This window comes from Salvelinus namaycush, chromosome 28, assembly GCF_016432855.1.
Source record: "Salvelinus namaycush isolate Seneca chromosome 28, SaNama_1.0, whole genome shotgun sequence".
Lineage (NCBI taxonomy): Eukaryota > Metazoa > Chordata > Actinopteri > Salmoniformes > Salmonidae > Salvelinus > Salvelinus namaycush.
The window spans coordinates 45,656,686-45,681,690 of record NC_052334.1 but is presented as its reverse complement, the minus strand read 5'-3'; the positions used below and the strand labels follow the sequence as shown (position 1 = coordinate 45,681,690).

The following is a 25,005-nucleotide window of genomic DNA, read 5'->3' as shown; positions in this document are numbered from 1 at the left end:
CGTGATCCAGTTTTACATAATGATTTTCGGTGGCTAAACAAGGGCAATAATGCTCTCAAGAGAGCTGCCTATGTGATCTTAGGGTGGAGATAGTTGCTTTTCTCTGTGATTGCCACCACAAGAATGCCAACAGATAGATGTTTTTGTTGTTGTTGTGATATCTACAAATCAATTGAATGGACTTAATTTGGGGCCACATGGGAGGGATAAAACAATTAACATGATTAACACTTACAAAATAAAAAAAGTATTTTCTCCTCTGATTTGAGGCCAAACAAAAAAACTCTCCATTTCAAATCAAAGTTTATTTGTCACCTGCGCGGAATACAACAGGTGTAGACCTTACCGTGAAATGCTTACTTACAGGCTCTAACCAATAGTGCAAAAAAGGTATTAGGTGAAAAATAGGTAAAGAAATAAAACAGTAAAAAGACAGGCTATATACAGTAGCGAGGCTATAAAAGTAGCGAGGCTACATACAGACACCGGTTAGTCAGGCTGATTGAGGTAGTATGTACATGTAGATATGGTTAAAGTGACTATGCATATATGATGAACAGAGTAGCAGTAGCGTAAAAGAGGGGTTGGCGGGTGGTGGGTGGGACACAACGCAGATAGCCCGGTTAGCCAATGTGCGGGAGCACTGGTTGGTCGGCCCAATTGAGGTAGTATGTACATGAATGTATAGTTAAAGTGACTATGCATATATGATAAACAGAGAGTAGCAGCAGCGTAAAAAGAGAGGTTGGGGGGGCACACAATGCAAATAGTCCAGGTAGCCATTTGATTCGTAAAAATCCAAATACCTTCACAGATCGTCATTGTAAAGGGTTTAAACACCGTTTCCCATGCTTGTTCAATGTGCCATAAACAATTAATGAACGTGCAACGATCGTTAAGACACTAAAAGCTTACAGACGGTAGGCAATTAAGGTCACAGTTATGAAAACTTAGGACATTAGAGGCCTTTCTACAGACTCTGAAAAACACCAAAAGAATGATGCCCAGGGTCCCAGCTCATCTGCGTGAACATGCCTTAGGCATGCTGCAAGGAGGCATGAGGACTGCAATGTGGACAGGGCAAAAAATTGCAATGTCCGTACTGTGAGACGCCTAAGACAGTACTACATGGAGACAGGACGGATAGCCGATCGTCCTCGTAGTGGCAGACCACGTGTAACAACACCTGCACAGGATCGGTACATCCGAACATCACACCTGCGGGACAGGATGGAAGCAACAACTGCCCGAGTTACACAAGGAACGCACAATCCCTCCATCAGTGCTCAGACTGTCCGCAATAGGCTGAGAGAGGCTGGACTGAGGGCTTGTAGGCCTGTTTTAAGGCAGGTCCTCACCAGACATCACCAGCAACAACATCGCCTTTGGGCACAAACCCACAATCGCTGGACCAGACAGGACTGGCAAAAAGTGCTCTTCACTGACGAGTCGCGGTTTTGTCTCACCAGGGGTGATGGTCGGATTCGTGTTTATCGTCGAAGGAATGAGCATTACACCGAGGCCTGTACTCTGGAGCGGAATCGATTTGGAGGTGGAGGGTCCGTCATGGTCTGGGGCAGTGTGTCACAGCATCATCGGACTGAGCTTGTTGTCATTGCAGGCAATCTCATCCTGACATGACCCTCCAGCATGACAATGCCACCAGCCATACTGCTCGTTCTGTGCGTGATTTCCTGCAAGACAGGAATGTCAGTGTTCTGCCATGGCCATCGAAGAGCCCAGATCTCAATCCCGCAGCCACGTCTGGGACCTGTTGGATCGGAGGGTGAAGGCTAGGGCCATTCCCCCCAGAAATGTCCGGGAACTTGCAGGTGCCTTGGTGGAAGAGTGGGGTAACATCTCACAGCAAGAACTAGCAAATCTGGTGCAGTCCATGAGGAGGAGATGCACTGCAGTACTTCATTCAGCTGGTGGCCACACCAGATACTGACTGTTACTTCTGATTTTGACCCCCCCTTTGTTCAGGGACACATTATTCAATTTCTGTTAGTCACATGTCTGTGGAACTTGTTCAGTTTATGTCTCAGTTGAATCTTGTTATGTTCATACAAATATTTACACTTGTTAAGTTTGCTGAAAATTAACGCAGTTGACGTTTCTTTTTTTGCTGAGTTTATATTCAGTGATCACCAGTACAGATTACTCCCGTGATGTCGGAGATTTTAGATAAACTGAAAGCTAACTTTGCAACAACATTTGATGAGGTGAAGCCCCACAGAGGTGGTACAGTTTGTTATAGGGACATATTCTCTATTGATGCAGGGGAGAGAGACTTCTCCACAAAAGCTATTCAACTGATATATACCATGCATAAAATGTGTGTATTTTGTTTTATTTTTACACATAGGAAACCTTATATGCATATCTGTAACCAGCATCACATTCTGTTCTATTTTCTATTTCTTTATTATTTCCTGTCTTGTTTTATTTTTACACATAGGAAACAGAGAAAATAATGAAATAGAAAATAGAACAGAATGTGATGCTGGTTAACTGAGATGTGCTATGCATAAAAGGTTTCCTATGTGTAACTAAAAACAAAAGATGTATGTAAAAAACGGACAGAAAATGTGATATTAATTTATGTGATGCAGGTCAACTGTGTGTTATAAGTACAAATGTGTTCTATTATTTGAACAATTAGATGCATTGAATTAAGCTGATCTTAAATTAACCTTTAGCAACATTTAATTTTAATAAAAGTGCTTTGTAAAGTTGTGTTTGTGCAGTTTAATTTTTTTAAATTAAATACTGGTTTTAGGAAGAGTAATCCCATTTAGAATACGTCTGGCCCCCCAGTAAATAACCTCTCTCAAATCTGGCCCCGTAAGAATATAATTGAATAGCCTTGCTCTAGAGCAGAGTTTCCCAAACGCACATTTCAGAGTGTTATTTCGACCACAGCATGGAAATATCAATAATAATAAAAATAGGAAAATTGTCTGAATGCACTGCCCCTTTAAAACGTGAGACGAAGTGCATATTAAATTTTAACATGGTGGAAAGGGAAAAACATTTGTATATTATTCCTGAGTGGTTTGTTTTAGTCAAGGTCATAAAGATACAATTTAATTATATTTTACATGCTTACAGTGTTAGTTTCATCAGCTGTTGTACAATACGTTATAAAACAGAGGAAAAAATACATTTTCACTGCCATGGGCCTTTAACAACAGAGCTTGGTTCACCAAGAGTCCGATGTCCAAAACTGTCAGTTCAACTAAACTACTGTGAAGCTTTGCATCCTATTGGTCACATGTTCTAGACTCTTTGTATAGTACACTATCTGCACAGTTTCATTGTAGTGCCTTCTTCCAGTCATCCTTGGCCCAGTCAGGTAGGCGAGTTGAATATTCAAAGTCTGGTCCTGTATAGCGCAATGCATGGAGGTACATGATGAGCTCCTTCTCAGTGGGGTCTGGACGTACAATCACTGCATAGAGGGTACCTCGTGTTTGTAGAAGCTGAGTGAGAAGATTCTGTGGACTTTGTTTGATCCCCATTTTCTTCAGATGGTCTGGGTAACGCAACAGGTGTGGCTGGACTGCTGTGGAACTGATTTGCACTCTGTTTAGTCACTTAAAACAGAATTGCAAACCTGTGGCTCTGGCTGAGGTGTCTGAGCATCTTTGCCATAGACGTCAGACTGCGCATTGCTCACCTGTCCGATTCGGTCATCTGGGATGTCTAGGAGATGAAGACTCGTCTTCAAGTGATGTTCTTTCAAAATCGCTTTGAGAAGGTTGTCGTCGCTCATGCCCACCCTTCGCCCTGTCGGGACCCCAAGCAGAAGAGCCGTAGATGGGGTCGTTGAGGATGGGGTAGCCCAGGAACTGGAGACTGCGTCCAGTGAGAGGGTGGCAGCGCACTACACTGGAGTGGCCGTTCCAGTTGAGTCTTTGGAAGACTGTGCGGCATTCCTTGCCTTTAGGATGCACCCTGTACAGTTCCACCTTGAAGGAAACCACCAGGACAGGATCCTCACAGATGATCTCGCCCTCTGGGAACTCCCCCTCCACTCGACAGACGTACTCCTCCAGATGTAGAAGATTACATACTGTATCAGTGACTAATATCAAACTTTGACAAAGTGTATTTTATGTTCAGTCAGAGAGAGATTATACTTGAGGGCCCATTCAATCCACACTGGTAACCAGATTTCCAGGATAAGGGAATAAAAAAAAAGTCTTAGCAGTTTATATGATTCCGAATGTCCCTTTTCGATTGAAAGTGGAAACTGCACTAACATAAGGTAGACTGAGGATGTCCGACCTGTCTTTCACGCACCAACACGTCCAGTTTTTGGGACACTTCCAAAGTGCGGGCGAAGAGCAGCACCCCAGACGTGAGGCGATCCAGCCGGTTCACAGTATGAAGGCCACATATGCCCCGTTCCTTTCCCAGGATGAAGACGACCGTGTTGTGACGGAAGCGCCCGCAAGGATGGACTGGCATCGAGGCTGGCTTGTCAACTACCAACGTCTCCCCATTATCTTCCAAAATCTCCAAGGGCCATCCGACTACAGGTGGCTCATGGCGATGCACTGTCTTCCTTAGGAAGTCATTGTCTGAGTGGAGACTTTCTGCAGACTCAAAGAACATAGGATCGGGGGCCTCCCGGGCGGCGCAGTGGTCTAGGGCACTGCATCGCAGTGCTAGCTGCGCCACCAGAGTCCCTGGGTTCGCGCCCAGGCTCTGTCACAGCCGGCCGCGACCGGGAGGTCCGTGGGGCGACGCACAATTGGCATAGCGTCGTCCGGGTTAGGGAGGGTTTGGCCGGTAGGGATATCCTTGTCTCATCGCCTACCAGCGACTCCTGTGGCGGGCCGGGCGCAGTGCGCGCTAACCAAGGGGGCCAGGTACACGGTGTTTCCTCCGACACATTGGTGTGGCTGGCTTCCGGGTTGGAGGTGCGCTGTGTTAAGAAGCAGTGCGGCTTGGTTGGGTTGTGCTTCGGAGGACGCATGGCTTTCGACCTTCGTCTCTCCCGAGCCCGTACGGGAGTTGTAGCGATGAGACAAGATAGTAATTACAAGCGATTGGATACCACGAAAAAATTGGGGAGAAAATGGAATAAAAAAAAAATTATAATAATAAAAAAAAAACATAGGATCAAAGGTTTGGCTGCTGTATCTGATTCAAGCCAACATATTCATTGACAGGGAGGAGACAGATTAATCATACTTGGTAAGTTCAATCAGGCTGTACTACACAATTAATGGGTATATACAGCATGAAACTAATGCCTGCAAAATTCGACAACACATTTTCAGTCTAATAAAAAAAAAAAAAAAAGATACATCTACACTAAAAAGTGTTGATTGTTCTCCATCCTCCCGATTCAGAATAAACCATTTTCATTGTCATGGCAACTAACTTTACCTTGGTGCCGAACCGAACCATTGCTACTTGAAAAAGTCGGGTAAACAATAGTTTCCTGTGGATATTGCCTCAAATTTCTAGCAACTAAATGACAAACTGGTACAGTAAGTTTAAATGTTATTTTTTTCAACATTCTGGCTTGTTAGGAACATTTACATGATTTTGCAGGCATTAGTTTCAGGCTGTATATACCACATTTTATATTACAGCATGATTCATCTGACTATAACTTACCCTGAGTGTTATGGAGAGGTCATCCACTGGTGGCTCGTTGAGTCGGATGCCCTAATGTAGTACTCCAAAGGCTCCGCTTGGAAATTCACTGCTGAAAATCTCAAGACTTTTCCCAATCCAGCGTCCCTTGCAATACGTTTTGAAGTCGAAGTAGTGAGTGCACTTTGCGTAGACCTCCTTCAAAATAGTAAACTAGACACTCTAATGTACTTGTCCTCTTGCTCAGTTGTGCACCGGGGCCTCCACGCCTCTTTCTATTCTGGGTAGCCAATTTGCGCTGTTCTGTGAAGGGAGTAGTACACAGCGTTGTACGAGGTCTTCAGTTTCTGGGTAATTTCTCGCATGGAATAACCATTTCTCAGAACAAGAATAGACTGACGAGTTTCAGAAGAAAGGTCTTTACATTTTGAGCCTGTAATCGAACCCACAAATGCTGATGCTCCAGATACTCAACTAGTCTAAAGAAGGCCAGTTTTATTGCTTCTTTAATTAGCACAACAGTTTTCAGCTGTGCTAACATAATTGCAAAAGGGTTTTCTAATGATCCATTACCCTTTTAAAATGATAAACTTGGATTAGCTAACACAACGTGCCATTGAAACACAGGAGTGATGGTTGCTGATAATGGGCCTCTGTACGCCTATGTAGATTTTCCATTATAAAAAATATCTGCCGTTTCCAGCTACAATAGTCATTTACAACATTAACAATGTCTACACTGTATTTCTGATCAATTTGATGTTATTTTAATGGACAATTTTTTTAGCTTTCCTTTCAAAAACAAGGAGCTTCCCCGAGCTGACAAGGTAAAAGGCAGCAGGGTAGCCTAGTGGTTAAAGCGTTGGTCTAGTAACTGAAAGGTTGCAAGTTCAAATCCCCGAGCTGACAAGGTACAAATCTGTCGTTCTGCCCCTGAACAAGGCAGTTAACCCACTGTTCCTAGGCCGTCATTGTAAATAAGAATTTGTTCTTAACTGACTTGTCCAATTTGTAAGTCGCTCTGGATAAGAGCGTCTGCTAAATGACTTAAATGTAAAAGTCTGTCGTTCTGCCCCTGAACAAGGCAGTTAGCCTACCAGGGAACAGTGGGTTATCATTGTAAATAAGAATTTGTTCTTAACTGACTTGCCTAGTTAAATAAAAGGTTCAAATAAATATATATTATATAAAAAATTATCCACTTTAAATTCTGTCTGCAACCCAACAAAATGTGGAAAAAGTCAAGGGGTGTGAATACTGTAGATGGTTAAACAAATTCAAAAACCAAACAATCCACAATGTCTTAAAAAAAGCAACATTATTTCCCATACATTTACAAGCAAGCATTTTCATTACAATGTTTTTATTGACAGGTTATGGCATTTGCGTATAATCATTTCAATAATTTTTTCTAAATAAAGTGCATGTATTCCCATCGCTACGTAAAAAGGGTTGTTTTTCTGTTACTAAGACAGAGTAATTGTGGTCATTTAGGTCACTATGTTTACTTGGATTCACGTCAGACATTATAATTTTTTTTAATGAATTTGTTCCGTTTATCAAGACATCTTCATGTTGGTTGGTGAAGCCCAATCACTTAATTTGTATGAGTGTTGCATCTTCGTAAAATTACATCATACGTATATTTGATGTAACCTTATAATAAATAAGCCAACCTTTCAGCCAGACATCTGTGAGGAACATAAACATTGTGTTTTGATGTTCTGAATGCAACTCCAATTGCAACCATTAATCCAACAGCCCTTGGCAACCCTCTGGGACAACGGTCATCTGCAACCCAGTTTTAGTCAATAAGCACATAGGACGTGTTGCTAGGCTGCAGACAGATGGCGATCTAGGGAACACAAGAGCTGCAGCACCAGCGCCACCTCCTGCAGGGGCAGCCACACGACACGGCAGTCAGAGCTCACCTCTGGAAAGAGAAACACAGAATAACATCTCTCAGGAGAAATAATTCTAGATGTGAGATGATGAACTAAGGTAAGGTCCTGATGGCAGGTGATGGTGACAAACTGACTTCAACAAGTTGGCTGGACGTCCTTTGGGTGGTGGACCATTCTTGATAGACATGGGAAACTGTTGAGCGTGAAAAACCCAGCATCGTTGCTGTTCTTGACACAAACCGGTATGTCTGGCACCTACTACCATACCCGTTCACAGGCACTTAAATATGTTGTCTTGTCCGTTCACCCTCTGAATGGCACACACACACACAATCCATGTCTCAATTGTCTCAAAGGCCTTAAAAATCCTTTAAAACAGTCTCCTCCCCTTCATCACTGATTGTAGTGGATTTAACAAGTGACATCAATAAGGGATCATAGCTTTCACCTGGTCTGTCTGTATACGTACCCAGGCCATTGGCGTCGCTTGTCAGTCAAAGGAACATAGATCACCCCCATAAGGGCTTTCCTGATGAAGGTGCCATCACTCTGGCGATCGTACTGTTCTAGGACCTGGCTTCCCCCATCAGGACCAACAGGCAAAACCAGCCTTCCACCAGGCTTCAACTGATCCAATAGCTGTGTAATGAAGGCATAAATGATGAGAAAAATGCACACATTTACTTTCCCTCCCTTGTGAAAAGACAATGTTGTAAAATTTGTGTTAATGACATTATAATGCTCTGATATAATTCCCATAATGATTTAAAATGCTCTGAAATACTAATGCCATTTATATAGTAATGCTTTGACATCATAATGCCTATAATGTTGTAATAATGCTCTGACATAATGGCCGTCACGATGTAGTGATGCTCCGATATACAGTACCAGTCAAAAGTTTGGACACACCTACTCATTCAAGGGTTTTTCTTTATTTTTTTACAATTTTCTACATTGTAGAATAATAGTGAAGACATCAAAACTATGAAATGACATATGGAATCGTGTAGTAACCAAAAAAGTGTTAAACAAATCAAAACACATTTTATATTTGAGATTCTTCAAAGTAGTCACCCTTTGCCTTTGACAGCTTTGCACACTCTTGAGAATGCCAAACTTTGACTGGTACTGTAGATGCGGTAAAGGAGTCAATGGAACACAGACGTCCCACTGACCAGATTGGCGCATATTCAACAAATCTGACATACAAAGTGGATATTCGTCAAATCTGTCATGCTATATGTATTGTAAAGTATTCACAACCCTTGACTTTTTCCACATTTTGTGGTGTTACAGCTGGCATTTAAAATGTATTACATTTAGATTTTTGGGCTTACACACAATGTCAAAGTGGAATGTTTTTTTTGTTACATTTTTCACAAATTAATTGTCTTGAGTCAATAAATATTCAACCTCTTTGTTATGGCAAGCCTACATAAGTTCATGGGCTTACTTTGCGTGCAACAATAGTGTTTAACATGAGCAGGGAATTTCAAACACAGATTCAACCACAAAGACCAGGGATGTTTTCCAATGCCTCGAAAAGAAGGGCACCTATTGGTAGATATTTTTTTTTTTTTAAAGCAGACACTGAATATCCCTTTGAGCATGGTGAAATTATTAATTAGGCTTTGGATGGTGTATCAATACACCCAGCCCCTACAAAGATACAGGCGTCCTTCCAAACTCAGTTGCCGGAGAGGAAGGAAACCGCTCTGGGATTTCACCATGATGCCAATGGTGACTTTAAAACAGTTACAGAGTTTAATGGCTGTGATAGGAGAAAACTGAGGATGGATGAACAACATTGTAGTTACTCCACAATACTAACCAAATTGACAGAGTGAAAAGAAGGAAGCCTGTACAGAATAAAAAATATTCCAAAACATGCATCCTGTTTGCAACAAGGCACTAAAATAATACTGCAAAAAATGTGGCAAAGCAATTAACTTTTTGTCCTGAATACAAAGTGTTATGTTTGAGGCAAATCCAATACAACATTAATGAGTACCTCTCCATAATTTCAAGCATAGTGGTGGCTGCATCATGTTATGGGTATGCTAAGGACTGGGGAGTATTTCAGGATAAAAAGAAACGGAATGGAGCTAAGCACAGGCAAAATCCTAGAGGAAAACATGGTTCAGTCTGCTTTTCACCAGACACTGGGAGATTAATTCACCTTTCAGCAGGATAATAACCTAAAACACAAGGCCAAATCTACACTTGCTTACCAAGAAGACAGTGAATGTTCCTGAGTTTTGACTTAAATCTGCTTTAAAATCTATGGCAAGACCTGAAAATGGTTGTTTAGCAATGATCAACAACCAATTTGACAGAGCTTGAAGAATTTAGAAAAAAATAAAATCAGCAAATGTTACACAATCCAGGTGTGGAAAGCTCTTAGAGACATATCCAGAACGACTCACAGCTATAATCACTGCCAAAGGTGCTTCTACAAAGTATTGACTCAGGGGTGTGAATACTTATGTAAATTTTATATTTCTGTATTTAATTTTCAATAAATCTGCAAAAATTTCAATTTTTTTCTCTCACTTCGTCATTGTGTGTAGATGGGTGACAAAAAATGACCATTAAATCCATTTTGATCCCACTTTGTAACACAACAAAATGTGGAAAAAGTCAAGGCATGTGAATACTTTCTGAAGGCAATGTAAGTCCGATTTGGATATATTTGGCAGTTTTCTCTGCATACAATGGCTAAATGCTAACTCCTGTTCGTATAAGCTGGTTAGTATAGCTAGCATACAGAAATCGGTGGTGGTAGACAAAGTATTTTTAACCCCTTTTTCTCCCCAATTTCGTGATTACGATCTTGTCTCATCTCTGTAACTACCCAACGGGCTCGGGAGAGGAGAAGATCGAGTCATGTGCTCTCCGAAACATGACCTGCCAAACAGCGCTTCTTAACACCCGCCCGCTTAACCCGGAAGACAGCTGCACCAATGTGTCGGAGGAAACACCGTTCAACTGACGACCGAGTCAGCCTGCAGGCGCCCGGCCCACCACAAGAACGCGATGAGCCAAGTAAAGCACCCCGGCTAAACCCTCCCCTAACCCGGACGACGATGGGCCAATTGTGCGCTGCCCTATAGGAATTCCGGTCATGGCAGGTAATGACACAGCCTGGGATCGAACCCCAGGCTGTAGTGGCGTCGCAACACTGCGATGCAGCGCCTTAGACCGCTGCGCCACTCGGGAGGCCCTACATACTGAGATTTTTACCTCAACATAGTGTGAAATACACATAAACAATAGCCTAAATGTAGGCTAATTTTACTCAGGGGCAATGAAGAGACCCCACACGTTTCCATGGCAATTCCATTGTTTCGCTCATGTTCAATTCACCTCTTTACCGCATCTATTACTGATGATAAATTCAAGTCGTCAGTAAAATAAAAACACTGGCTTGAAAGTTATTGATCGGCCAAGTCCTTACAGCTTTAGGGAGTGTAGGCGCGGCTGCCCCTACGTGAATGGCATCATATGGGGCTCCATCAGGGTAGCCTAACCGTCCATCTCCGACTGAGAAAAACACAAATATTATCAAACATTGTTATGGTGTGTGGAGAGAGAGAGAGAGAATTGATTTGACAATTTAAAACAATACAATCACACGTGGATCATGCATTTACAATCATAACACAAGAAAGTCTAAAAACGTATTTTCATTGTGGTCCTCTTACTAGGCATACATTGGTTACACATAAAACAAAAAGACAGGATGACATTGTCATCGCCTGGGGCATTACATACAGATGTTGATTTTTAATTGCTCGATCATTAGTCAGCTTTTGACATTCTTCTTAAATGAAGTTATGGTCGGTTTGGCTTTGAGTTGCTGTGGTAGGTAGGTTGTTCCACTCAACAGTGCCGGTATATAAAAACAGAGTCTTTGGCTCTGGTGTTGTATTAGTGGACATCCCTAATATAAGTACAATTATTTCGATAGGTACATGGGGGCTGAGTAAGTAATAATTCTATGGAACAGACCAAGTTGATTTAATATGACCCTTTTCTCTACAGATAGCCAGCCTAGCTGATTAAAATGCTCAACCTCCAGATGAGTACGAGGGGGGAGTTTAAGTACAACTCGTACCAGCTTGTTTTGGCTGGTCTGTCGCTTAGATGATCATTAGATGTTTAGGGATGCTGGTGAACCATGATGTCCATGCATAATCAAAGTGACACTGAACTTGCGCACCTGCCAGAGTCTTTAGGGTGTCACTATCAAGATATTTTGAGGTCCGAGCTAGGAATGTTATTTTTTGGTTTATCTTTGTTAAAACCTTCAGGGACATAGTCTCTCAACAGTCAGGTACATATCCAATTCACACCCAAAGTAGCTGACTGAGGTTTTTGGTGTAACCACTGAGTTGCCCACTTGCAAGCTTTACTCTGGAACCAAATAATGTTTTTCCAAGATGCAGAGAAAGTTTGTTACCTGAAAGCCATTTAGTGATATTGGATAACTCTGCACTAAGGTTCTCTTCTACTGAGGCTTTGTCCTTATGGGACGCCAGTAGAGCATTGTCATACGCATACAACTAATTACAAGAGCAGGCTGATTTCATATCGTTAATGTACAGTAGGAAGAGAAATGTGCCAAGGTCCTCCCCTGCGGCACCCCACAGCTAATCCCCTTTGTAATAGAATGTTTTCCATTAACATCCATCATTTGGTCTTTACCCGTTAAATAGGATTCAACCCAGTCAATGGCCATTCTCTTAAAACCAAGGGCTTTTAACTTATAGAGCATGATACTATGGTCAAACATGTTAAACGCCTTCTGCAGATCCAGCATTACCATTCCACAGAAATTTCCCTGGTCAACTTCTTTCCTGATAAAGTCAGTTAAAAACAATAGACGTGTCAGTGGAGAGGGACTTTTTAAAACCAGACTGTAGTTCGTATTACATTTTATTCTTACTAGTATTTTCCTCTATCTTTAGACATCACACTCAAAATAGATACAGGTTGCCCTTGTCTGTTTTGCTGCCCTTTTTGTGGATAGGGATCACTCTAGCAAGTGTCGTATTCGTGGGAACGCTGTATCACCACTTCCTTCCTTGGTGACACAGGGGGCAATAAGTTCAGCAACATCTCTTAAAAACCTGGTAGGGATATTGTTGAGGCCTGTAGCTTTAGAGTAGTTTAATTCAGACACTCTTAACAACTTCAACCTGAGACACTGCTATAAAGGAAAAGGCATCAGCTTGTACATCCATCTTGGAGTAATAGCCTAGGACCTGACCCTAGCATACACTCCAGTACAACCAGGTAGCTTCTCAACCAAATTTGAGGAAACTGTTGTGAAAAAAGTATTGCGATTGTCAGCTGCCACTTCCTTGGCAAACGTGACTTCTCCATTGACCTCAATACCCAAGCTTTTGCAATTCATTTTCTGTTATCTATATCCCAACTGTTTTAAGGACTGCCACAACATCCTAGGATTATGCCTATTCTCACAAATTCTGTTTTAAAATATGCTTTTTTTGGCATCTTCAATCACCTGACTAGCTTTGTTCCTTAGGGTTCTGTGTCTAGTGAAAACATCTTCCTCTTTGGTTCTGTTATATTCTAGAAATGCAGTATTCCTTGATTTAATGGCCTCAAGGATTTCCTGATTCATCCAAGGTTCAGTTCTTTGTTTAATTCTTATGGCTTTCCATGGAGCCACTATAAACAGTCCCATGCTTTATCCATATCTAGACATTTAAGTACCGGGTCCCAATGAACTTTATTCAAGTGATCAATAAATGCATCTTTGCTATAATGTTTCAGACACCTAACAGTTATTGTGTTGTGACAGTTTCTGAGCATTTTTTTGTGCAATAAATCATTGAAAGGTCACTAATCCCATAGGGAATGACACCACTTTAAGAAATCTTAGATTTATCAGACACCAATACAAACGTATAGTGTATCATGACTAGATACAGTTTGCCAACTCAACATTTCCATCTTTCATTATTTGTTTCACAAAAAACATGACATATCATTTGCATTGTATGTTGTCTGAACATACAGCTGAATACATAGCCTTTCAGTCACCAGACTTACCGACAAGTCTGATACGCCCTGAAGAGAGCAGCTCGGGGTCGTCAGCCCGGACGTTCCTCACAGAGGTTTGGACCAGCTCATCTATGTGTTCAATCCCTACTACTTTCCCTGAGGGCCCTACCTACAAAGGGAAAGAGAAGCAAATTACTATAAGGAAATATCACACATATGATTATTGTGAAGTACTCATACTGATCGATTCTGGAACTTACCATCCTTGCAAAGCACGCTGTGAGATAGCCACTTCCTGATCCCACATCCAATGCAGATGCCCCGTCCATTAGCTTGTCACTTAGCACCTCCAGGGCATGTGCATGCTGAATAAACACCGGACAGCATCCTGTCATTAGCTTTCCTACTTAGAAAACTACAAGTTCTATACTGAGAAACTTACCATGTGTGGAGCACTGATTGTTGCCTTGAATCCTATGAAAACAAAGGAGATCATTATGTACTGTATGTAGTGATAACATCTATTCAACTGTCAATTATGCTACTTTGTACAGGTTTGTATGCTAATCAGAACTGAAGTAAGTCTACACTGAAGTAAGTCTACACACCCCTTGCACAGTCTTCACATTTTTCTGCCTTAAAATTAAATCTAAAAAGGGAATACATTACATTTTTCCCTACAGATCTACACAACCTACTTCACATTTTCAAAGTGAAAGAGAAATTATGAAAAATATAATTATACGAAGACGTCTTGATTGTGTACGTCTTTACACCCCGGAGTTAATACTTGGTGGAAGCACCTTTGGCATCCATTACAGCTGTAAATCATTTTGAATAAGATTCTACCAACTTTGCAGAACACTTAGGGTAACATAAACTGAGTGTACAAAACATTAAGAACACCTGCTCTGTACCTGACAGACTGACCGGGTGAAAGCTATGATCCCTTATTGATGTCACTTGTTAAATCCACTTCAATCAGTGTAGATGAAAGGGAGTTGACAGGTTAAAGAAGGATTTTTAAGCCTTGAGACAATTATTTTGTATGTGTGCCATTCAGAGGGTGAATGGGCAAGACAAAAGATTGAAGTGCCTTTGAACAGGGTATGATAGTAGGTGCCTGGCACACCGGTTTGTGTCAAGAACTGCAATGCTGCTGGATTTTTCACGCTCAACTGTTTCCCATGTGTATCAAGAATGATCCACCACCCAAAGGATATCCAGCCAACTAGACACAACTGTGGGAAGCAACATGGGCCAGCATCCCTGTAGAATACTTTCTACACCTTGTAGAGTTGATACCCCAACGAATTGGTGCTATTCTGAGAGCAAAAGAGGGGGGGGGGGGGGGGGGGCAACTAAAATGAGCAAAAGGGGGGGGTGCAACTCAATATTAGGAAAGTGTTCCTAAGGTTTGGTGTACTCAGTGTATATAATGCAGATCAATGAGCAGAAATACAACAAAAATATTTCTGAAGTCCTAAAACCTATACTTTGTATGTAAATTACACTGAAGTAATTCCTAATGTTGAAGCAACTCAATATAAGGAAGGTGATCTTAATGTTTTGTACACTCAGTGTATATACATTGTTTTTGTAAAAATTGTTCAAGCTCCGTACATTTGGTTAGGAATCATTGATCGACAGCAATATTAGAAACCTCGTCTCTGATTTTCAAGCTAAATTAAGTCAAGACTGAGACTGGACCACCCAGGAACACTCAACACCTCTTGGAAAGCCATTCGGGTGTGTCTTTGGCATTACATCTTTTGTATTTGTCCCGCTAAAAAAAATAAAACTACCCTAGGGTTAGGTTTTCAGAAGACTGAGGCGGGTTTTCCTCGTACTTTTCACTTGATTTGCTCCTTTCATATTTATCTTGAACATGACAAACCTTCCAGCATACCCATAACATGATGCCAACGCCACAATACTTCAAATTAGGCCAAACATAATAATAATTGCAGTGTTGTGTCTTTTTTTTGTTTTATTAACAAAGGCTTCCGTCTTTTAACTTTGTCATACAGCCCAGTAATGTGGAGTGAACACAATGTTGTTGATCCTCTGTATTTTCAAGTATTGTGGTGGCAGCATCATGTTATTGGTAGGGTTGAAATATGAATGGATCAAAGCCCAGATAAAAAAAGTTAGAGGAAACCCTGCCTCAGTCCTCTTAATACCTAACCCTGGAATAGCATTTGAATTTTGTGTTCCTGAATAGTCCAGTCTCAGTCCTGATTTAAATCTGCTTGAAAATCAGAGACAATGTTTAAAAATACTGCTTCCCATCAATGACTCTCATCCAAATTTACTGAGCTTCAGCAATTTTTACAAAAACAATGGACATAGAGTATCTTGCCCTAAGATGGTAGAATCTTATTCAAAATGATTCACAGCTGTAATGGCTGTCAGAGGTGCTTTCACCAAGTACTGTATTAACTCTTGGGTGCAAAGACAAACGCAATCAAGACACCATTTTTTATTAATTTGGAAAACAAATTAGATGTGTAGAATTTCACTAGGCACTGTACCTATGGACTGAGGGGAGTCAGCATAGGGGTAGTCTCTGGAGTAGATCCCTCGGTCGGTGGCAAGCATGGCGTCAAACACCCGATCACTGCGGATAACCCCATGTTCTTTGGAGTAAAGGAGGACATTTTCAAAGACAATTATTGAACACAGTGGCTTTTTAGCAGGATATGGGCATCAATAATCAACAGCAAAAAATAAAACTGTTTGCACCTTGCAATAGTATGTTTCCTACTCTACATGCCAAAGAGGCATGTTTGGTCTACATCAGTGGTTCTCAACCAGGGGTAGTACCCATATGGGTGCTTGGCCTATCCCCATTGAGTACTTGAGAAGACTGTTGAGACCATAGGCTACTGGTGAAATGCATAAGGGGGTACTTGGTGGTACAGTAACCAAAAAAGGTTGCGAACCACAGGTCAACGTAACATGTTTCCATCTGAACATTCAACAACGTTGTGTCCTGCTGAACGCAGCCCAGGACTGACATCAGTCTCTCATACCTCTCAGGCGGTCGATAAGTTCTGAGTGTGTCTTTCCAGTGGACATCCATGCCATGGTTCTTGACAGCAGCACACCCATAGGGACTGCCACTACAGCCAGTCTGAACACTGCTTGCATCTCCTACACTGGTGGAGCTCCCTGACAATGTCAATAAAAACACACAATGTCACACAAAGACCCCATTGCAAGGTATGCTTAGACCGACCGACCGACCGACCGACACACACACACCCACCCACCCACCCACACACACACACATGTTTATAAAAACAATCGACAATATCAAGTTTGTTAGCTTGCCATCGAACTCAGCAAAAACGGATGGTTTATTGTTTGCATAACTCATAAAATACTACATGTAACACTAACGTGAGTAGCAAAGCTTTTCCAAATTATGAAAACGTACCTTGATAGTAGCTACTACCACCATCGATCTTCAACATTTGGACTGTTGTAGGACACTTCCTGGTCCCCACACATGACTACCATAGCTGACCAATAACTTTGGGTTTACTTAACTGAAAACCAATGAGCACCAATAGAACCTATGAATGACTTGACAGGCAGTGACCTCATCTAATCAGATCACTTAAAACACGCCAAAGGAGGAGTGTTTGTATTTTGTTTAGGATTCCTGCTACACTAGTAGGCTAGCTAGCTAACGTTATCAAGTTTATGTCCTACTGCCTGGAAAATACGGTTTAGTTGCTTTACATTTTATTCACAGGTAAGACACCAAGATAACATGTTTAGCAGAGTGAACGTTTAGCTACCATTTAGCTATACTTTTGAAATTCCAATGACAATGTGATTAATTTAACGCTAACGCGCCAACTTGGTAGCTAAGGTTAGCAAGCTAACAAATAACGTCGAAACACTCATTCAATGCTGTAAACAGCAGCTCATTTCTAATTTGGTGAAAAGTTTACCAAGACCTTGCAGTTGGTATACAGTTTAACTTAATTGCATTGCTCAAGCTAGCTATCACTGGATTGATTTTGGCGCTAGCTATCCGTTCATAGAGTTGTTGACATGTTTTTCTCAACAGACCACAGACAGACTGCATCTGCATGAAGATGATTGAAGATTTCGAGAGTCACGAGACTCGGTCCAGCGGGGAGCTGTGGTCAGAGATCTGCTCGAGCCTGCCTGACGTACAGGAGGAAGCTCAAGGCCAAGAGGGGGATAATGCCACACTGTTCACAGATTCATTCCAACCCTCACATGCTGGCAATGGCCTGCAATCTCATGGCATGTCTACGAGTGCATCCTCTCACAGCGTCTGGGAACCTATGGAAGACTCAGATGTCTATATTGCTAGTTTAGGTAAAGTCAATCTAATATCAAATTTCTGTCATGTGTGGCCCTCCACCCTTATCTATGGCCCTTTTGATGGCATCAACCCTGGTCCTTGACTTTAACTCCAACACCTGTGTAAGTGCTAGGCTGGAACAAAAGCCTGCACACCCAACAGCTGTCTGCTTTACTGTCGTTTTAGAGGCTCAGCCTTCTTTCCAGTTTCGATGTTGAGTACATGTAAACAGTAGTGTAAAACTCTCATGCATCAATGTTATGTCCAGAAATAGAGCTAGAATGAATTTGAAAGTATCCAAATGCATATCCCACTGGGCACACACACTGGTTGAATCAATGTTGTTTTCATGGCATTTCAATGAAATTACGTTGAACCAACGTGGAATAGACGTTGAATTGACATCTGTGCCCAGTGGGATTTTACGGTTGATCCTATTCTCCCCTTGCAACACACTTCTGTCTCATTTTCACACGGCTATTTGGAATGATTGTGAGAGAGCTGAAAATCAAGGTTCTATTAATCCTAATCCCATAGTTCTTAGCATTAATATTGAAGTTCATTATGAATCCTGTCTTTCAGAGAACCGTCTGAAGAGAATAAAGGGCCAGTGCACTGAGGTGACTTCCAGGGAGATGCTGCGCTCCCTATCTCAGGCCAAACAAGAATGCTGGGATAGATTCTTGCATGACGCTCAGAGCTCAGAACTCTTTCAGGAGGGTGAACTAGATCAGAGGTGAGCTGAAGAGCATCATTTGTTGTTCTGTTTGAAGTAGGCCTATTAACTTTCTCCACTATCTCTGGACAGCTTTGGAGGCTGAGCTTGTAAAGAGTCTTACAGGTCTATGGATTGTTCTGTTATAAACATTTTTTTTTTTTTACATTGAAGTAATTTAGCAGACGCTCTTATCCAAGTGCATTCATCTTAAGATGGCTAGGTGAGACAACCACATTTCACAGTCATACTAAGTATATTTTTCCTCAAAGAAGTTATCAGCAAAGTTACCGCTAGTAGGACTGAGTGGGGACAGTAAGACTGATGAGACCAGAGGTGTCAGAACGGAGTGCTCGGATTGGGATGTAGGGTTTGAGCATAGCCTGAAGGTAGGGAGGTGCAGTTCCCCTTGCTGCTCCGTGGGCAAGCACCATGGTCTTGTAGTGGATCCAAGCTTTGACTGGGAGCCAGTGGAGTGTACAGAGGAGCAAGGTGACATGGGAGAACTTGCAAAGGTTGAACACCAGAACACCAGATGGGCTGCAACATTCTGGATAAGTTACAGGTGTTTGATGGCACAAGCGGGGAGGCCCAGCACCGCTTCCTGTGTGAGGAAAGGTTGTACTTTACGGATGTTGTAGACCATGAACCTGCATCAGCGAGTCACTGCTTTGATGTTTGCAGAGAACGTCAGGATGTTGTCCAGGGTCACGCCAAGGTTATTTGCTCTCTGCGAGGGAAACACCGTGGCGTTGTCGACCATGATGGTGAGGTCTTGGAGCCGCTCCTTCTTGTCAAGGTTGAGCTTGAGGTGGTGGGCTGACATCCAAGCTTAGATATCTGCAGGGTATGCAGAGATGTGTGTTGCTACATGGGTATCAGGGGGGGAATGAGAAAAGTAGTTGAGTGTTAAATCAAATTTTATTTGTCACATACACATGGTTTGCAGATGTTAATGCGAGCGTAGCGAAATGCTTGTGCTTCTAGTTCCGACCATGCAGTAATATCTAACAAGTAATCTAACCTAACAATTTCACAACTACCTTATACACACAAGTGTAAAGGAATGAATATGTATATAAAAATATATGAATGAGCGATGGCCGAACGGCATAGGCAAGATACAGGAGATGGTATAGAGTACAGTATATACATATGAGATGCGTAATGTAAGGTATGTAAACAGTATATAAAGTGGCATTGTTTAAAGTGGCTAGTGATAAATTTATTACATCAATTCTTCATTATAAAAGTGGCTAGAGTGTCATCCACATAGCAGTGATAGAGACCATGAGAGGATATGACGAAGCTGAGTGACATGGTGTATAGAGAAAAGAGGAGAGGGCCTAGAACCGAGCCCTAAGGGACACCAGCAGTGAGAACACGTGGTGCAGATACAGATCCTCTCCACACCACTTGCTAGGCGTGACCTGCCAGGTAGGATGCAATCCAGGAGTTGCAGAGCCTGAGAGGAGGATCTGATGGTTCCGTGTCTAAGGTAACGGATAGATCTCGGAGGATAACGAGAGGAGAGAGTCAGCTTTGGCAGAGCGGAGAGCCTCCGTGACACAGAGAGCAGTGACAGAGAGGTTGAGTGTTGGTTTCTTGAAGAGGGGAGCAACTCTGGCCATCTTCAAGTCAGAGGAGACACAGCCAGTGGTCAGGTATGAGATGATGAGGGAATGGGAGAAGGTCTTTGGAGAGGGGATGGAGTGGGTAGGTTGTCGGGCGACTGGACATCACTACTCGCATGATTTCATCTGGAGAGAGAGGGGAGAAAGAGGTCAAGGCGTAGGGTAGTTATGTGTGATTGGGATCAGGGAACTCAGGCTGAGTGTATGAGGAGTGGATGTCGTCAAACTTTTTTTCAAGGTGGTTGACAATCTCATCCGCAGGGAGGGGGAGTAAGTGTAGGATTAAGAGGTGGGAAAATTGTTTGGAGGCAGAGGCTTGGAATATAATGATAGAAAGTGGCTTTAGCATCGGAGACAGAAGAGAAGGTAGAGGAAGGATGATAGGTCCTTCAGGAGTTTATTTTTCCTCCATTGTCACTCAGCTGCCCGCAGCCCTGTTCTTAGAGCACACAGTCACTCAGGTAATGCCCTGTTCTGTGAGCACGCAGTCACTCCGACACGGAGCAGGAGGGGAGGCGACAGTTTGAGTCAAATGAGGCGGTAAGGGAGGAGAGTAGGTTCGAAGCGGCAGAGTCAGGAGACAGGCAGGAGAAGGATTTAGCAGAAGGGAGAGATGAGAGAGAGTGAAGATTGCGAAAGTCCATGGTCATCTGGGTAGGGGTTGAGTGGGTAGGATTTCAGGAGAGAGTGAGATAACTACTTTATTTTTATCTGAGACCTGGAGGGGGGTTGCAGTGAGATTGGTAGGCAAACAGCCTCTAGTATAGTAGAGGTCAAGCGTATTACCGGACTTGTGAGAGGAAGCTGTCTGGGTGAGGCGAGGAGGTGGAAAGAAATTTGTCGAAGTCAGGCATTGGGAGGTTGAAGTCACCCAGTACTTTGCCTCTTTTTGTAATGAAAGGATGTGTGATAACTTCTATCTGTTCTTCACAGTGCCCTGGAGCATCTAAAGCGTTGGCTGGTACCTGAGAAAGTGGCCATCAGTGCTGAGGAGCTGGAATATCTCCTCCTGCCGTCACTGAGCCGAGAGCATATCTCCACGGACCAATCACAGAGTGGACCAGAGGCAGCCACTCAGAACCCTGAAGAGGACGAGAGTCACACACCGGAGAAATAACTACCTGTTCACTTCAGACATTTTACCAACGACCCTTATGTTATGTGTTATTACTGGACAGGAACATGATGTGATTTCTTATACTTTTGTTATTAGATCACGTGTGTTTGGCTGTTTATTAATGTCTTGTCAAAACGGGAAAGAATTCAATGACATATCATTGGAAAAACTGCAACGGTCCATTGTTGGTTATGTTACTTTTTTTTTTAAATATTGTCATGTTGATTTTATGATATGGTTCAATAACAAAATGCAGTTCATTGTTAGGGAATATCCCGAAACCACAGTAGTTGCATTTTGTTAGGCTACTACACTATGTTGCACCAGAGATGATCTCTAATGTTGTAATGAGCTATGAGTCCTATCCAGAGTATTAATAGTTAAGATGAAATCATTATAAATGTAGCTACTATATGTCCATTTCCATATGTATGAAAAATGTACTAGGTTCATTACCATGTGTATGATGTACTGCATATTTGAGATTCTGTAAGTATGATGAGAGATTCATTTGTATGAAGGAATCTTTTGAAACAAAGCTAATAAACTTGAAAAAAAGTATTTCTTTACCCCTGTCTTATTCTTTCACGTTCAGAAAATATCACAAATAATTGGACATGTATACGCTGTACTGTATAGCTACCCCTAGATGGTAGCATTGTAGTCAACAAAATAATTTAGACTGGTAAATAAATCAGCACGGCCAAATATGGTGACTGAGAACTAGTAACGTGAGCGACATTCAACATTCAATCCATTTCCTACTGTGTACTTCAGTTAATAGCAGTGGCGTGCTGTGAGCCTGGGGCCTGGGCCTTCAGTGAGGTCCTACACAGTCCCACCCGAATTAATCCACCTCTTATTACCATCATTATGAAGCAATGGTGCTTTTGAAAACTTTTGGGGACACCCGAGTGGCTCTACAGCTCAACGAACAAGCGCGCAGGGCAACGGAGCTGCACAATGAAAAGGTGAAGAAAAATAGGGAAATATTGAAAAGACTCATTGATTGTGTCATGTTTTTGGGTAAACACTGTTTTGGGTAAACACTTAGTAGTACGCAAATTAATTCATTTATCAAATTCAGTTTCCTAGTTCTGAGGTTCTGCATAGACCTGCCCATAGGACCTGCCTCTCAATATTGGTAATCCAATCAAAAGACGTGCACGCACTACGCCTGCTAGCTGGCTCCTGTGTAACACTGGAGCCAGCCAGCAGGCGTACAATAGCCAACTCTAAAGCTGATTGGTTGACACTAAATTTTCATTTCCATTCACTTTAAGCTACAAGCGCCCACACTGTTGATTCTGAAGGCCTGAGGGCAGATTTTAGACCCCTGGCAACACATGATGGCTGAATATGATTGGATAAAAGATCTAACATAAAGACCAGCCCTCCAAATCTCAACCTGGGGCTGGAAGCAGTGCAACCAAGAGGAAAGCTATGAAATGAAGAGTATAACTCTTACTCTGGGGAATAATTTAATACATATTTGTGGGAAAATATATTTAAAAAAAAAATTATATTCTGATGATGTTTAGGCCAGCAGAGAAGGCCTTGCTGGCCCTGACGGCCCACCACTGGTTAATCGTCAGCAGTGGAACTGTTCATGCCATGGAACTGGACCTCAGTGGTAGAGGTCCCCCCCCACCAGCCAGATTGTTCCTGATTTGAATACAGCAGTGAAAAGGTTGACTACTTGAAAGGAGACAGATTGACAGAGAGGACTGATGACAGCACTGGGCAGATAGCCTTCTCACAAGACTTGCTTTGAAGAGTCTCTCTTGGATCGCTGTTAAAGTTGTTCAAATACAGGCCTCCTGAGTGGCACAGTGGTCTAAGGCACTGCATCGCAGTGTTAGCTGTGCCACTAGAGATTCTGGGTTTGAGTCCAGGCTCTGTTGCGACCGGGAGACGCATGGGGCTGTTGCACAATTGGCCCAGCGTCGTTAAGGGAGGGTTTGGCCGGCAGGGATGTCCTTGTCCCATCGCGCACAAGTGACTCCTGTGGCGTGTCGGGCGCAGTGCATGCTGACACAGTTGCCAGGTGCACAGTGTTTCCTCTGACACATTGGTGTGGCTGGCTCCCGGGTTAAGTGGGCATTGTGTCAAGAAGCAGTGGTTGGGTTGTGTTTCGGCGGATGCACGGCTCTCGACCTTTGCCTGTCCTGAGTCCGTCTGGGAGTTGCAGACAAGACTGTAATTACCAATTGGATACCATGAAAACGGGGTAAAAAATTATAAATAAACATAAAAAAAGTTGTTCAAATACAAAAAAGGTACATGTTCAATGTATTTTTGTAACAAATGTATATAAATGTTGCTTGTGTATTTCCAAAGGGAAATTAGAGAATATAGGCTGTCTAAAACATGTGGATTGCAAAATAAGTTCAATTATTATTTGTCTACATTACAGTTATTTCAAGCTAAAACTACAGACTGTGTAGTTGATTTAATACAAGATCACTATACAGTATGATATTGAAAACATCTTATTTGCATTTAATCTGATTAAAATGTGTGACATTTAAGCCAATTTATTAGTCAGCTGAATGGGCACTAAAGTTTATCCACAATGGAACAGTTGCCAAAGGCATTGACTTTATGATTTATACAGTCTTCCTAGAAGTGGCTATGTTAGCAGACAAGTATGCATGCACAGTAACTCTGGTGGTGAAAGAGCTACTGGTGTAAAACTTTTCATTCACTTACATAAAATCATTTGATGGGGCCAATTATTTTTTATGATTACGTCATTGGCAAAGGGGGCAAACCTAGGCAGGAAATGCCAACAAATAACAGTTAGCCATCGTACTCATGCATAAAAAACTAATAATGAAAGAAAAGTTTGCAAGTTTGAATTTTGTAAAGTTAGTGTGGGAGAGGTGGAAAATTATTGCTATCGATCAATAATGACAAACCTCCTGGCATTGACAACTTAGATGGAAAGCTACTGAGGATGGTAGCTGACTCTATAGCCACTCCTATCTGTCATATCTATAATCTGAGCCTAGAGGAAAGTCTTTGTCCTCAGGCTTGGAGGGAAGCCAAAGTTATTCCTCTATCCAAGAGTGGTAAAGCAGTCTTTACTGGTTCTAACAGCAGACCTTTCAGCTTGCTGCCAGCTCTTAGCAAACTGTTGGAAAAAATGTTGTTTGACCAAATACAATGCTATTTCTCTGTAAACAAATTAACAACAGACTTTCAGCATGCTTATAGAGAAGGGCATTCAACATATACTGCACTGACACAAATGACACAAAAATTATAATAAGAAGATTGTGGGAGCTGTACTGTTAGATTTCAGTGCAGCCTGACATTATTGACCATAACCTGTTGTTGAGAAAACATATGTGTTTTGGCTTTTCAATCTCTGCCATATAGTGGATTCAGAGCTATCTATCTAATAGAACTCTGAGGGCTTTCTTTAATGGGAGCTTCTCTAATGTCAAACATGTAAAGTGTGGTATACCACAGGGAAGCTCTCTAGGCCCTCTACTCTTTTCTATTTTTACCAATGACCTGCCACAGACATTAAACAAAGCATGTGTGTTCATGTATGCTGATGATTCAACCATATACGCATCAGCAACCACAGCTAATGAAGGCACTGAAACCCTTAACAAAGAGTTGCA

At 42.1% G+C, this 25,005-nt stretch overlaps 2 protein-coding genes and 1 pseudogene across 2 annotated transcripts; 1 reads left to right on the top strand and 2 right to left on the bottom strand.

The window, feature by feature from the left end:
- Positions 1 to 3,317: 3,317 nt before the first annotated feature.
- LOC120023373 lies at positions 3,318 to 7,143 on the bottom strand (annotated as a pseudogene).
- Positions 6,963 to 17,065, bottom strand: pcmtl (l-isoaspartyl protein carboxyl methyltransferase, like). Its single transcript, XM_038967739.1, has 9 exons — positions 16,999 to 17,065; positions 16,592 to 16,730; positions 16,091 to 16,195; positions 13,999 to 14,030; positions 13,817 to 13,921; positions 13,605 to 13,725; positions 10,981 to 11,066; positions 7,990 to 8,159; positions 6,963 to 7,549 (listed from the first exon to the last, which is right to left on the bottom strand). Exons 2-9 carry the CDS (start codon positions 16,707 to 16,709, stop codon positions 7,537 to 7,539), a joined length of 750 nt encoding a protein of 249 aa, XP_038823667.1. The 5' UTR covers positions 16,710 to 16,730; positions 16,999 to 17,065; the 3' UTR covers positions 6,963 to 7,536.
- Positions 17,066 to 17,226: 161 nt separating this feature from the next.
- Positions 17,227 to 21,931, top strand: ccdc32 (coiled-coil domain containing 32). Its single transcript, XM_038967280.1, has 4 exons — positions 17,227 to 17,319; positions 17,641 to 17,918; positions 18,487 to 18,640; positions 21,187 to 21,931. Exons 2-4 carry the CDS (start codon positions 17,663 to 17,665, stop codon positions 21,368 to 21,370), a joined length of 594 nt encoding a protein of 197 aa, XP_038823208.1. The 5' UTR covers positions 17,227 to 17,319; positions 17,641 to 17,662; the 3' UTR covers positions 21,371 to 21,931.
- Positions 21,932 to 25,005: the final 3,074 nt, after the last annotated feature.

What these genes read in the sequence shown, in the direction of transcription:
- pcmtl (XM_038967739.1), bottom strand. Translation starts at nt 16,709, where the DNA reads ATGCAAGCAGTGTTCAGACTGGCTGTAGTGGCAGTCCCTATGGGTGTG. An exon ending in CAGCGTGCTTTGCAAGGATG is followed by an intron (nt 13,726 to 13,816) that starts GTAAGTTCCAGA and finishes TTCCCTTTGTAG; the next exon opens with GTAGGGCCCTCAGGGAAAGT. An exon ending in CGCCTACACTCCCTAAAGCT is followed by an intron (nt 8,160 to 10,980) that starts GTAAGGACTTGG and finishes TTCATTACACAG; the next exon opens with CTATTGGATCAGTTGAAGCC.
- ccdc32 (XM_038967280.1), top strand. Translation starts at nt 17,663, where the DNA reads ATGAAGATGATTGAAGATTTCGAGAGTCACGAGACTCGGTCCAGCGGG. An exon ending in TGTCTATATTGCTAGTTTAG is followed by an intron (nt 17,919 to 18,486) that starts GTAAAGTCAATC and finishes CCTGTCTTTCAG; the next exon opens with AGAACCGTCTGAAGAGAATA. An exon ending in GAGGGTGAACTAGATCAGAG is followed by an intron (nt 18,641 to 21,186) that starts GTGAGCTGAAGA and finishes TGTTCTTCACAG; the next exon opens with TGCCCTGGAGCATCTAAAGC.